This window comes from Eutrigla gurnardus (genome assembly GCF_963514095.1).
Source record: "Eutrigla gurnardus genome assembly, chromosome: 4".
Taxonomy (NCBI): domain Eukaryota; kingdom Metazoa; phylum Chordata; class Actinopteri; order Perciformes; family Triglidae; genus Eutrigla; species Eutrigla gurnardus.
Window position 1 is genome coordinate 28,732,517 of NC_139918.1, and position 14,820 is coordinate 28,747,336.

The following is a 14,820-nucleotide window of genomic DNA, read 5'->3' on the forward strand; positions in this document are numbered from 1 at the left end:
TTTGCACTGTTCAGACATGCAACGTTTCAAACTGCAGAATCCGTCCACAACAAAAAATATTAGATGTTGGGTTTTAGACCACAGCTGTGACACACTGTGAATGACCAGTCATTCTTCTGGACATTATTTATAAGTAAAAAACATACTCTTTAAAACGAACAGTTCACCGATTCTTTTACAAAATGAAGGTAAACATCTATAAACAGTGAGCACCGGCCCCCCGGTATTCCAGGGGACGAGCGGTTGCCCATTCAGTCGCCGTAATCTCACAGTTTTGAGAGCAAACAGAAAAGAGTGCCAGCTCAGCGCCTGAGAATGCAGAGACACGCTGTTCTGTGTTGTGCAGGCTCAGGCTGAGACGTGACACAAGGTGGGATCAGGGCGACTCTCCCCAAAACCGTGTCGCCGTACAAAGACCTGCGGGCGGCGATGTGAAGGGAATAAATGCTCTGACCCTTCAACAACGACTTTCCTTTAAACTATTCTCTTTAAGTCTGATGGCGATGCTCACAGCAAGCAAGCACGGGTTGGAGTCGTGCCTGTTGTCACTGCGATGTGAAATAGAGAAATGCTGCCATGCATGGGACAATTTATCATGTCACCGTTATCCCGTAATTGACAATATTATCGCGATTATCATCAAAATGGCACTAAAAACACCCTCGAATCACTTTACATTTTGTTAAGAAACAATGTTTTTGTTGCATCACAGATAAGATTTTCTTAAATGAGACGATCAACAATCATAAGGTCTCCCGGCGTAAATACAGGACACATTTTTCAAAAAAGGACATTTGAATGATAAATGTAAAATTAGGTGAGGACATAAGTTTTATCTTCTACGTAGCACTTCAGCTGACTGCATGGAGCTTGGATTCTCTCTCTCTCTCTCTCACACACACACACACGCACACACACACACATAGAGAAACACACACACACACACACACACACACACACACACACACACACACACACCTGTCACAGCCCTTTCAAACCGGCGTCTCTTGACCGTGTCGAGCCATGTCAATAGAAGACGCTGTTTATTGGAGTGTAGCAAGAAGTACAACATTTCCCAAGAACTTCTGACAAGTGTGACTGCCCTTGCATAATACATCTATGCTTTTATTTTGAAAACAAGCCTCATTCTGAGTTTCCTGGTAGGACATTTACTATGGGGCATTTACTCTTTGTCCTGAGTTCCCCTCTGCAGGTTTTATATTGAAACCCTCGGTCCATCCCGAGCTTTCTGTTAACATGCAGAACGTGTTGCAGGCTTTTATTATCCTGAGTTCCCTGTTAAGATACAGTTACCTTCTGTTGGTTTTATTTTGTGCAGAGCTCTGCACGGCCTGATTATCTCACCTACATAATACCATTCGTTTATAACATGCAATTGCTGACTGCGCGTATATTTCCAGCAAGATTTCTTTTTAGCGACGTCTCCCACTGACAGCTCGCCGAGGGAGTTTTGCCTATGTGCACAAAAGGAAGTTTGAGTTACTTTTTTATGCAAGAAAAAGGATATAATTACATATGCATGTGTGAGAAGACAGAAAAGACTAAAGTTAAAACATGAAATCGTGTTGTTTTGCAAGAAAAACAATGTAATAATCAGGATTTTATGATTTGACTATTTTAGAATGGCGTGAAATACAGCAAGAGAGGGAGGCAACCAAGGGGTGACAGCGTTAGCACCGCGGTATGGCCATGATCACATGCACTCAGTGTATTTGTTTGAGAGAAAGAAAATTTGCGCCTGATCCAACTGTTTGGTTGGCTCTACCTTCTGGCATTAACTTTGTGGTTTTTTTTAAATTCTTCTTCAAACAGACTATCAGGAGCATGTGGACACAAGGGAGATAAGTGACATGCTTTTGGCAATATGAACTGGCAAAGTGATGTGAGGAACCGGGATGGAACCCGATGAACCATGGGACGATAAGAAAATGTCACATTATCCTAGACATTAGCCCGATAATCATCCAAATATGCCTCAAACTTCTTACATCACATATAGAACTCACATTTCGTTTGTATTCTTTAAAATGAACCATTCATTCAGCTTTTCCCATTATTCACGATTCCATATTTAGGATTATCTCGATAATGGAAATTCACCACGATCACTTTATCCCTATCCACGATAAAAAGGTCCGACATCGTCCCATCGCTACAGTCACATGGCGTGTGAAGGAGAAAGGGATGTGAAAAGGTGACACAGAGAGGAGATGCAGGAAAAGGTCTCGTCTGGATGGACCGGAGACATCCTAAGGGTCAAATCATTGTGCGCCCACACGGCGTCCGCAGGACAGCATCTTCACAACCGCAGGAGAGAGATATGGTGACGGTATTAGGTCCGTTTGCTTTCCCATCTACCTGCCAGTAAGCCGACCTTCGATGCAGTCAGGGGACTCATTTGCATTCAAACGAGCAGCGCCAGAAATCTGATCTCAGCTCACCCCGCTGCATTTTAGGTGCCATGTAGAGCTCTGCCAGAGGTGAACAGGACCAGGGTTTCATATATATATACATATATATTTATATATGTATATATAGACAAAGTCACGGAAGCCTCTTGACAATAAAAGGAGGAAGTGCTGTCGGAAGTGTCAGAAGCAGCTGTGTGGTCGAGGTGCAAGGGGAAAAGTTCAATCCGTCCAGGATTTTGAGTTTTTGATGACATTTCTTATTTACTTTTCAATAAAAGGTTTGTTTAACAAGGCAGAGGTTTAGATAATTACCCTCGACGACAAGACCCAGCCAGATGTGAGAAACAACTTTACCCAAAAGTGCAAATTAGGGCGGGACACACGTTTATTCAACCGTCCCCTTCACATTAATACTACCCATTCAGCACCTCGTCGAGGCGGTAGCGTCCGGTGATTCATGTCAGCGCCAAATCCTTCACCCTCCTTTATATTCAAATCACAATGAAGCAAATGTATGCCATCAGAAAACATTATTTTTTTTTAAATCACATGTCTTACACGAGCCACCGCCGATGATGCCATTCCCCCAGATTTCCCCCCCAGCCAATAATCAGGCCTCGGTTATTCAAAGTGGCACACGTAATCTCCCTCGCTCCACCTACGCAGAGTTTAGTAAACATGTCCGTCTGCGGTGACTGAATCCACTCGGCTATTACGGACAAAAAAAGCCCACCGGATCCCCCCTAAAAAACCGGCAGCTCAAAGCTCTCTTTATGAGTGGGCTGTGAGGTGAGAGTAATAGGCCTAAAGACAGTGGGGACCGTGGCTTCTCAACCTGCTACCATTGGGGCCACATACCAAAGGATCACATTGGGCAGGGGCTGAATAAATCCCCCTCCACGGCTGATTAATTGAAACCAATGGATGGGGTGTCAGGAGGAGGAGGAGGAGAGAAAGTCGAGCCCTGTCACATGAAGGGTGGGATAGATGGCCGCCCAGAAGCTGGGGGGGGGGGGGGGGGTCACTCGCAGGTTACATCACTCCATACATTGAGAATGTCACTCCGGGACTCTGGCGTCTCCGGTTCACACTAAAAACAATTTTAACGTTACACTCCGTCAGAGTGTAATTAAGGTCAGTGGCCGATGGGATGGGACATAGATATAGATATAGGATTTTAATCGTGATCCTCCAGCTCGCTATCACGGTAGACTCGTTAAAAATAGGGCCTGATTTTTTTTTTTTTTAATTACAGGATACAAAATATATATGTTTTAAATGTATTCATCCTTCATTTATGCAGGGAGACCTTATGATTTACAATCATCGGTGTGGTTATAGGTGAGTTGTCCATGTTTGCTTATCATAAAGTGGAAAAAAAGTAATTAAATCTATGCAAGAACAACAAACAACACTGTAAAATCATTTCATTTTGCAATGATGATCCCATCGCTTTACATTATCCTGGTTATTGCACAGCTATTACTAAAAAGATTAATATCAAATATTGATTGCTTCCACGAAAGAAAAAAGCCCTCTTCTTGTGTTGGAGAATCAGAACTGCGGCCATAGCAACGGTTGCTATGAAGCAGCAACAGGCTGTTAAGTTATCATTAAGCTAGCGGCTAACGGCTATGGCTAATAATAAATAAAAAAAATCACGTTAATGGCACAGCTAGGCAGCAAGCGCCATCAGTCCTGCCCGTGCCCGTCTAATGCTAAGAGACGTGTTAACAAATAACAATAATGTGTGTCTGAAAACTATTCGATCAGCAACGAAAATAAGGTGTCAAGTCACCAGAAACACAGGAAACACACAGGGCTGTAGCTGAATGTGTTAGCATGGACCCGTTTACACCGTGGAGAAACCTGACTTCACTGAATCCAACCTTCCTTCATGGAATCATTGAAGTTTGAACCTGGGCAAAACACCAGATAGCCACCTGCCATTCAAATGCATTCACAGTGACCACAAGTGGACAGCTCTACCTAACACGTGTAAATGCTCCACCAAGTCATATTGAGATTTAATCACCCAAGCAAAGTTCTTCAGACCAGAGATGCACAAATGCAGTCTGTATTCAAAGTAACTTCTACTCAATCTGTCGCTCTGCATCATCATGTTAGCCAACTCTCTCCAACATCTTGGTCTGATGTTGAGCTTAACTTGGTAGTTTTATTCAGTATGCATATAACTGTTGCAACAAATTTGAAATCTGCAGATGGACAATGCAAAATAAATTATCCTAAGAAAATAAACTGCAAACTTTGTTTCGCCGGCAGCTTTTACAAGAGGATATCTTTTTGTGTTACATTACAATCACCACAGTACTTCCACCAGTAAAACAAAAACAGCCTTGGAATCCAGGTCCTTACCTTGACATAACTTTCCATGAGGAACAGCCTGAAGACCCAACAACTTCTCTATCTCTGTGTTACTGAAATAGTACAACCCTTACCAGGCTGGAATCCTGAAATAACTTTGAGGGGGGGGGGGGGGGAGTTGGACATCTTTGTAAGAAAGAAAAGAAGGGAGGTGGAGCCTAAAAGGGCAAGGATAGCCTGGTGGCTTTGAGCAAAGAGGAGAGGCTGGGATTGAACCTTTTCCTGCACTGATCAAGATGTGGATGAGTGACTTTCTATATGTGTTCGTTTGTGTGTGTGTGTGTGTGTGTGTGTGTGTGTGTGTGTGACAGATTAACCTACTTATGTGCGTACACTCGTAAATATGATCGGATCTTAATTCGGCAAAGATGATCACAGATTTCCCAATTGTCCCTGGATTTCCACTTCTCTCAGTGTATGTCATGTAAACACACGCATGTAAATATCAATATTGTATTTTTTGGCATCCAGTTTTATTCTACACAGAGAAGCGATTGTTTTGTCTCCTTTCGCTGGCCATTGTCTGTGAGCGTAGGATGACGGCACGCCATCAAAAGCATCGTGAAGGAAATCTCTCGATCCAATTCTGAAATAGGCTGATCTCTCGTAAAACAATGGGATTACACGGGCAGGAGCGGACGACGAAGACGGACTGAAATAGAGACGGACACTGACGTCCTTTTGGGAGAAACGGGACAAGAAAAGAGTTTGAGATGGTATGGACGAGGGGCAGCGACGAGTCGAGTGCAGACATGCGGGTAGGTCTAACTGGAGCCTCGTGCTCTCCATCCCACCCCCACCCCCGTCCCATCACACCCCCACCCCCACCCCACCCTCGCCTGTTCACTCATTTGCTTAACAAGTTCATTTGTGCGTAGGCCTTCATCGAGTATGGCTGTCAAGTGATGCGCAAGACTGGCCTGCGGAACTGTTGGGCCTCGCAAGCTGTTCACCTGCATCCCTCTCACCCCCCCACACACACACATGTGAACACACACACACACACACACACGCACACAGCGTTCAGCAAGAGCACTGATACACGGCTGGCAGCGAACGAGGCCAGTAGTGTGAGCAAATGGTGCGTGAATACCGGGTTCACAATATCAGCTGTGGAGCCGAACATGTTTCATGGCTTGTTTCGTGGACCGTAGAGATGATTTATGCATAAGTCGATAAAAATAATTGTTTGTGTCGTTTATCAAGCACAACATTTTGTGGTTCCAGAAAAATTGGCGCATTTCTATATGCAATAGTTACTAAAATGTATTTGGGTTTTGGATTGTTGGTGGGAGACTTTAATGGTCACATACCATCGTTTCTTTGACAACGCTTATACTTAGGGCTGGCTCTGGACCAGCTCTTAGTTATGCTGCTATAGGCCTAGACCGCCCGGGGACTGATGGTGTTTTCACACTTGATCCCTTTTCAGCCCAACAAACAAACTTGCGATTAGTCTGCATTTTTTGCGTATCAGACCGCGATAGAGTCCGCGTTGCATTTCGCTTTACCTGTGCATTGTGAACAAAAAGTGCTCCAGGTTCGCTTCGCCCTTTGCCATCCTATTTGACCCCAATAACAGTCATCTTTCAAATGAACTGACAATGTGAACACAAAGAGAACCAAGTCCCTTTTATGTTGATTCACTTTTCGGTCCAAATTAAGGGGACTGAGTTTGGTTCGTTTAAAGAGGACTATGACTGCTAACTGGCCTGATGATGGAGGCACAGTATTGTGGCTCCACCTGACCCGCTGTGATGCTGCTCATCGCTGCTTTCTGGTCCACAGTGACATGTTAGAGATAGATCCATCTCAACGTGGCTGTGCCAACACCACGGACGACTACTGTTAAAATAAGTACCAAGACCAAATGCAGATGGAACCCAAGAGCCTGGTCTGTTCCAGATTTCAGATTTTCTCGACATTTTCTCCAGACATCCGCTGAATGCTTTTATAGTCCAAAAAATATGTTCAAGGGATCTCAGGATGTTAACAGCCAACCTTGAGTATCCATAGTGAGAGTGTGAAAGCAAGACAAGAATGGCATGAAAGGGATAAATTACGCTAAATCGAGACCACAAGAATGAAATCCATAGCTCTAATTACCAATCAGACACCTCCAGGACTCTGACCCATTATGAACCAAACAAGTCGAGAAAATCACACGCCGTCTGATACATTTTTTTTCTCTGTGTGTCCAGCAGGAATTATTTGATGAAATAATGCAAAACGAGCATGAGTCAAAACTGCTGCAGTGAAGGACGAGTTATTTACATTTACTGGCTCTGCTTTAGTATCCTCTCTCTCTCTCTCTCTCTCTCTCTCGAAGTGTGCTGCTTGAATAAGAGTGTGTAAACACAACATGCAAACACACACATGCAACCCCGAAAAGCATTATCCCCCCCTTCCCCCGCTAACAGGGTGAGCATACTGCCTCAACGAGCCTCATCATCAGCTCTTTTCTCCCCTCGTTCTGGCTTCCTACAAATCCATGACAAAGCTGATGAATAAGCCTCATCAGCCTTTTCTCCCCACCTCGTTTCAGAGTTCTGCTTAAACTTCCCCTCCTTTTTCCCAAAAAGTCGCATCGCTCCACTGCAAACGTGTGCAGGTTAGAGGTAGCGTATCACATTTAACTGCCGAGGAGTGTGGACTGCGACCGATAACGCTATCGCTCAAAGACGATTCGGGGTCCTGCTTTGCACACGGCACGCTCAGCGTTCACTCTTTAAATGTGCAATGTGTAAGATATGGCCCGGATTTTAATTATTTAGACATTGACCAAAATGATCGACAGAATGTAAACACGTTCCCGCGTTGACGTTATGTCAAAGACGTCTGTTGAACACAAGAGGACGAAGAAATAGAGCTTCCCCACCGGGGGCTTCGCCAATTATGTTGAAGGTCCACATATCGGGTAATTAAACAAAAAGATGGCTTAAAACCTGTTTGATGTTGCCGTAATGCACTTTATTTAATTACCATACTGTCTGCCAAAGGTGTATCCCGTGGTGTCATGGCAAACAGATTCAATTAACCGGGTTTGTTTTTTTGGCGCCAACATTTAGCCGAAAACCAAACCAACATTGGAAATGAGACTTTTCACGGAGCTTACACGAGCTAAACTGTACAAGGCACGTTACCTAGATGCTAATGTGACCGCCGCCGTGCCGAGCAGACATGTTAGCTGCAGTGCAACAGCAGAGTCAACACAAAAGGTGAACAAAACATGAAGAGTAAATAAAAAAATGACTTGGAAAAGTTGAAACCATCAAACAGGCCTAAGACAACGGGAATATGTCAAATCAAACAAACGCCCATTTAAAGACACGGAGTGGTTCATTTAGTCGACAAGTTAGTAAAAAACGTTCAGTGTTAATTTCGGCGGAATGCTTTTAAACGATCTCCCACGATCACTCGTCTTTTTTTTGTTGCCATTAACGAATACAAAACGGAATCAAAATCTAAAACAAAATTAGCTGTTAAAGATGAGTAACATTAGTTTGGAAGACGCAGCAGCAGCACAGTCTTTTTTTTTTTACTTTGGCCCGACAAGAATAACCTGCACGGTCAGTTCATTTCAGTTAAAATCAAGTTCATGGCAGGCAATAACCTTCCACACTCATAACCCAACAGTGCCAGTGCTGCACTTTAGCACCACGCTAGCCCGGATTGGCTTCCTGCCACTTCACAACAGGAAGATAGATCTGAATTCGCCACATTGGTCCAGTTTGTTTCGGTTTGTAATGAAGAGTTCCAGGAAATGGAATAAAGGGGGAACCGGGCCAGCGTGGCACAGTCAAAGGTGAAGGTCTCCAAAGGCAACACGGCACTATAAAAATGATGGTTGTGCAAAATTTGCTGCATAGACACAAACTTGACCGTGACTGATTTTTTGGGAGGAAGTAGTTGATTTTGAAGCTCTTTGGTTTCATTCTTCCTGTTGTATTATTGCTGTATTTTGGCCTGCTCATACTCAAATATATAACCTCTATCCACATCAATCATAATCCTGATGGCCAAAGGCTTCAGGTTGGAGAAATGCTGCCCTATGCTTCTGAAGGCTTTGGGAAGTTCACCCTTTCTTCGACCCCAACATTCTTCGATAGGGTTTTTTTGCTTGAGAAGGGTAACTCTAGCTTTGCCTACGACCCACTGTGTCACCTATATATGTCACTCACGACCTTATTATTCCATGTATGTAGAGATTATTTAGGGCTGGGACCCACATCTTTTCACATATATATGTATACTTAAATTTGGGGTCTTCAGTTTTGCTGTGCTACCCAGCAGGAAGCATGTAAACCCAATAACTAAGATCCTCCACCCTTTAGATAGCCTTAATAACTGAAACTATAGTTTGTTAGCTGTTGTTTGGACTGCTTCATCAGTCTGTGAATGGAAGGGAAAAGAGTGAGAAACGATGGACAGCATGGAAAAGGAATGACAGCGCTGTGATTGACAGCGTTATGTCGCGATACGATCTACAACAAAATGCCTGTTGGAACACCTCAATGTCTGATCTATTAACCCCCTCAAAAACCACCCCTCCATTCCTTCTTCCTTCTTGCCTCCAGCAGCTGAAACCATGTCATTTTTAGTGTCCACACGGTGAGAAGCACATTCTGAGGGAAATGCCTCCACAGTTTCTTATTTCGTGTCACTCATTTAGTTCTTTGTATTCAAACATCATCAAAATACAGTTCAGTTTCCAACGTCAGGCAACTTCCTTAAATCCTGTTAGAAGACTAGATCGAATGATTATCTCCTTTTTTTGTGGGGGGGGGGGTAATTCTACCATGGCACGTTATTACTGGGGAGTTATTTTGAGTCCAGGGTTTTGGAAGTAAAAATCGTCATCGTTTTTCTGCATAAGCAACGTCAGTTAATTGGCAGATGAAGCCCTTCAAAGGGCTAGCAGTGACATAAAACGCTCCTGGTTTCATCATCAGCATAAAAGATGAGCGGCTAAATTAGAAAATAGCTGGTTCTTTGATTCAAAAGTCAAAGATATAAGCTTATGTACATAAAAGTCCAAATTAATAGTTTGACATTTTCAGGAATTTTCAGAACTGGAAGCTGGGAAAGCCAGATTTAAGAGAAAATAATCATGAGTGAGTTACGGCAACCGCTTCACACCACTGCCGGCCAAAAAGAGAAGAAACAAACGCTCTTTCTAAATATCTCAATGTTTAAACAAGGTCACATTGACTGTCACTTCTTTTTAATGTATGTAAGGCATGTATGTAAACAAACTTGCATTCTTTTTAGCAGCCAGCAGGGGGTGACTCCTCTTGTTTCAAAAAGAAGTCAGATTTTATAAGAAGTTTATAGGAAAATGACCCAACTTCTAACTTGATTTATTATCTCAGTAAACATCGTAAAAATGAGTTTATGGTCCCATTCAAAGAGTCAAATAGAGCAGGTGTGCTTTGGGGCGGGGCTACGTTGTGATTGACAGGTCACAATTCTGGTTTTCGCCTTGCAACTTTAACCCTTTGACTGGGTTTTAAGGCCATGGAAGTTGATTGTAACCTTTTTGGTCGTCTAAGGATGTCTCACTGAGGGTTTGGTTGTACTTAGCTCCAACCTCTCATGTCACTTCTGGTTGGTGATGACCAAAATCCAAGATGGCGACAACAAAAGTTCTGACCTCGAGGCTTCAATACGACCACAAACTGTTCTATGAAGATGTCGGTGGTCAGGATGGGGTCATCAGCTGTTACTGCCGTGTGAGCACCGTGCGGAGCGGCGGCTATGAGTTAGCCGAACATGCACTAAAAGCTACGCACGACTACGTTAGCAAAGAACGGAGCAGCTCAGTTCACAACGCACACAGAGGGACATCCACTGTATGAGTGTTTGCTTCTTTATTAATGCTCTGCATATTTAAATGGAGCAACCTTTAAAATTCTCCTTACTTCTGAGCTGAGCTCGCAACCAATCCGTCCACCCGACCTACTCATGTTGCTGTGTGTTGTGTCGTACGACCGAGAGCTGCTGCACGGCAGCTGTGAGCCCGGAAGCTTAATTTAGTGAAGTCAGAGGGAGAGCGAAGGTTAGAGCCACCACAGGGAGATGGACAAGGGGGTGCACACACACACATACACGAACGCACACATGCACACTCTCTATATTTATTCCCATCTCTCTGTTCCACATGTGTCCGTTCCCTTGCTTGCTGAGCGCCGGTGCAGCGAGTAAACAGCTACTTTGCACTTCCGCTCTATAAACTGCAACACCTGCCCCCAGATGGGCAGAGTTTGAGCGAGAGTGTGTGTTCGTGTGTGTGTTCGTGTGTGTGTGGGGGCCCCTGCTGGCTTCCTACACTGCATGATGTACTGAACTGTATATTAGCAGCTACCATAATCATATTTCCGAAATTATATATATATATCCATGGATGTTTCACAGTCATTTCCATTTCAATAACTTTGTGTATTTTTCCAACACTCCTGCCAACGAACGCAGCGCATTAATGGCGCCAACATCAATCCTGCAAAACCTCCACCAAAGCCACGCCAAGCCTGCAGGGCAGATAGGCTAAATATGTCTAAATACGTCCATGGGAGACATAAACAGAAAAAAGGTAGGTGTTGGAGTGCAGCGGCGCTCTGCATGAATGCCTCTACAGCGGAAGAATTTGTGCTCTTCAACACAACAGGCCTCATTAGCTTCTTGGCAAGGCAGCCCATGATCCAGAAAATCTGCTTACATACAAAGCAATAATTTGGGTCAGTCTGTTAAAACCATCCGTTTTCTTTGAGTTGTGACTATTTCAGACTAGAACTATCGACCAAGATTCACAAATAAGACATAAAGTGACCTACTATTCGGCTTGATGGTCTCAGACTGCACGGACGCACGTAAATGTGAGGTTAGCATGAATACAACTTGCAATACTTGAATGCTATAATAATGAAATAATGGCACACTGCATAATTTCCTGATATTACATGAAGTCAAGGCGATGACTTGCCCCCGTCTAGATATGGAAATGGTATCTGATTGGATCTTTTTCTCCCTGTAAAAGGATGTCAAAGGCAATCACCAGCACTCACTTAGCAATTACCGGAGCCATCTGAACTCCTTATTACTCCAATTATTAGCGATGCATGTCTTGAACGCACACACGACCTCAGACTATTGTCCCAACAAGGCGAGGTCAGCCTACCGCTGAGAGCGGAGACGTGACACATGTAATCACAGTGGAAAGGAACAGCGCTTTGATCCGAGCTGGGCATTTTTGATTGAAATTGAAAAGAAAAAAAAAGTTAAATTGGAGAACTTAAGCATTTGTGGATCATGACTGGAGGGGGGATTTTAAAAAGTTATTTTTAATTTTTCTTTGGATTTCAACTACAAAGAGTGAAAAGTTATTATTATTAATATTATTATTTTTGTTAATACTAACAATAATAACCCTAACAACAATAATAATAGTAGTAGTATGATCATAATAATCATATTTGGGAGTTTAATGAGCAATTAAAAATAATTCCTGTAAAAAAAAAGTGGCATATTTGCTCAGTTTTGGCTCAGCAGCATTCACGTCTTTTATAAGTATTTATCTTTTTTGGCTCTGATGTTTATTATTGAATATTTTCAGCTCTGTGTGACGACTATCAGACACTTTCAAAAGTGAATATTCTTTTGCCAACAGGGATTGAAATCATCAAACAAGTTTTCACTTAAGGGCAAGTCAACTTTAACTGGATCACAAGGGTTTACAAATCCACGGAAATGATTTGTGCAAAGCAACTTTCAGCAGATACTCGGGTGATGATGCTTCAAACGTCACAGTGAGTTTTGTTGTTCCAGTGTTTTCTCGTCAGTTAAATACTCTTAAATGCCTCTTTTTGAATTGATTTCTCTTGTTTTCTAACAATCTAGTTCCCTCAGAGTTAACAAGCTATCTTTCATACATAATGCACAATGTGTGCATGTTAACGAAACCCTTGTGTTCGGAGTGTGAATGTAAAAGTTTTCAGTCTTATAAGTACAAAAAACACTGCGACTGGAGCGCGTAGATAACCTTCTCCCCTCCCGGAGTGAGTGACGGCGCCTCGTCAGGTTCGGCTGCAGAATCTCGTCTCATTAAAGACGAACAAAAAACACACACACACATCCACGAACGCTGCACTTCCATCAAAAGTGATGAGAGACAACTCACACCCACAAATTCACAGTCGGCAATTATGGACGCCGCGATGCATCCGCTGCTTGTAATTACGCCGCGTCCACACAGTCCTGTCAGTCAAATCTAAACGCTCCAGAATCAGCCAAAGTAGGAAAGTAGCTGGACCAGAATCAGAGGATTAGCATGGGGAGTTTTCAGTTGTGAATGCACACACACACACACACACACACACACACACACACACACACACACACACACACACACACACGCACACACACACAATGCAGCTCTAAATATCGACAACCCTCCCACACACAATCCATCCCCAAATTTTGCATGCGAGCAATTCGAGCAGGTGGTGTGTTGGCGTGTGTGTCGTGCATGCGTGTGCACCTAAAACTTTGGTGCATGCGCGCCCAGGTGTGTGTGTGTGTGTGTGTGTGTGTGTGTGTGTGTGTGAGGCTGCCTACACTATAGCGAGCTGACTCAGCTTCAACAGTAGCAATCGGAAACAGGAGACAAGGACTTGGCTAACAACATAAGCCGGCAGCAAGGTCGGACGGACACACACACACACACACACACACACACACACACACACACACACACACACACTTTTTGTGTTGACCTGCTATAAAGGAAATAACTGTATATCTTATCTTAAACAGATCAGAGGATTTAATTGTTTCAAAGTGTTTCAAAGTGAGTCAACGTTAAAGAGAAAGAAAGCCGAAGGATGGATGTGCCAAAGTGTGCGATTAAAGGGGTTTGTAAGGGAGGAGGGTTGGTGTTGGTGAGGAGGGGGGGGATAGGGGGAGGAGGGGGGTATAAATATCGGCCTTTTCTGGACACTTCTGCTTTTCTACTCTGTCAGTCTCTTTCACACACACGGCGGACCAGCCCACTTCCTTACCAACCCCATCTCTCACGCCGCTGCCCCGGACTTCCCACTGCAATTACTTATAAAAACTTTTCAGGGCCCGCCACACGTGGTCGGGTTTTTAAAGAGCTGCGTCCCCCTCCTCACGTGGTGCGGGGGGTATTGAGTCGTCACAGACCCCCTGAATGATCACCGAAAAATAAGGCGGCGTAGACAATAGCTCGTCTTGATGAATTCAATTCTTTCAGGACCCTGTACCGTTGTCCAGGCAGCTCCGGGCAAAAACAATCGTTGCTTTGATAGTCCAAGAAACACACACTCACTCGGGTTGCTCTTAGAAACTTCCTTCTTAACTACTTCCGAATCGGGATCTAAAGATAATATACATCTGACCGGAACTTGGGATACGTCCCCCCCCATCCCTCGAGACACCTCGTTAAGTCTCCTAACAAGATGTTTCCGGGCTGCTTAAACCGGCGTCAACTAATAAAGAAGAAAACATGAGCACGCCGGCTTCTGATGCCGACCGGGGGAGAAAAAAACACACTAAAAACAGAATATGACAGCGTGAACTGACCTGGTCTGCTGTGGAAGCGGCAACGGTGTTCGAGTCGGACATGATTTGACGCTGTGACCCAGTGGTGCTTCTCTGCTGGCCACTGTGGGCTCCTTCATTCACACCTTTGCCTTTCAGTTCCGCGGCGAGAGAGGGGGGAGAAAACACAGTATACCCTCCCTTTTTTTTTTTTTTTTTTTTTTTTACCCTGGCTTGATTAATGCCTGGATTACTTTCACCTCATTTCATCTGATGGAGCTCTGCTTCCTCTCCGCCTCTCTTGCTCATTCGGCATGGTAGCCCACTCTCTCTCCCCCCTCTCTCTCTCTCTCACCCCTCCCTCCCTTCTGTGATTCCAGCTCTGCCTCCCTCCATCCCTCCCTCCTTTGCGCTCTTGCTTTTTTTTACTCACCCCTCCCTCCCTTTC

General features: G+C 44.0%; 1 protein-coding gene across 3 annotated transcripts in view; it reads right to left on the reverse strand.

The window, feature by feature from the left end:
- slc6a9 (solute carrier family 6 member 9) overlaps positions 1-14,471 on the reverse strand; it is a 38,882-nt gene extending 24,411 nt beyond the window's left edge. For all 3 annotated transcript variants that reach the window (XR_014597026.1, XR_014597027.1, XM_084007688.1), the window contains exon 1: positions 14,415-14,471. Coding sequence is in view for 1 of the 3 variants with exons in the window: in XM_084007688.1 (XP_083863814.1) it covers positions 14,415-14,456 (42 nt within the window). In the remaining 2 variants the exon portion in view is untranslated. The remainder of the gene's footprint in view (positions 1-14,414) is intronic.
- Positions 14,472-14,820: the final 349 nt, after the last annotated feature.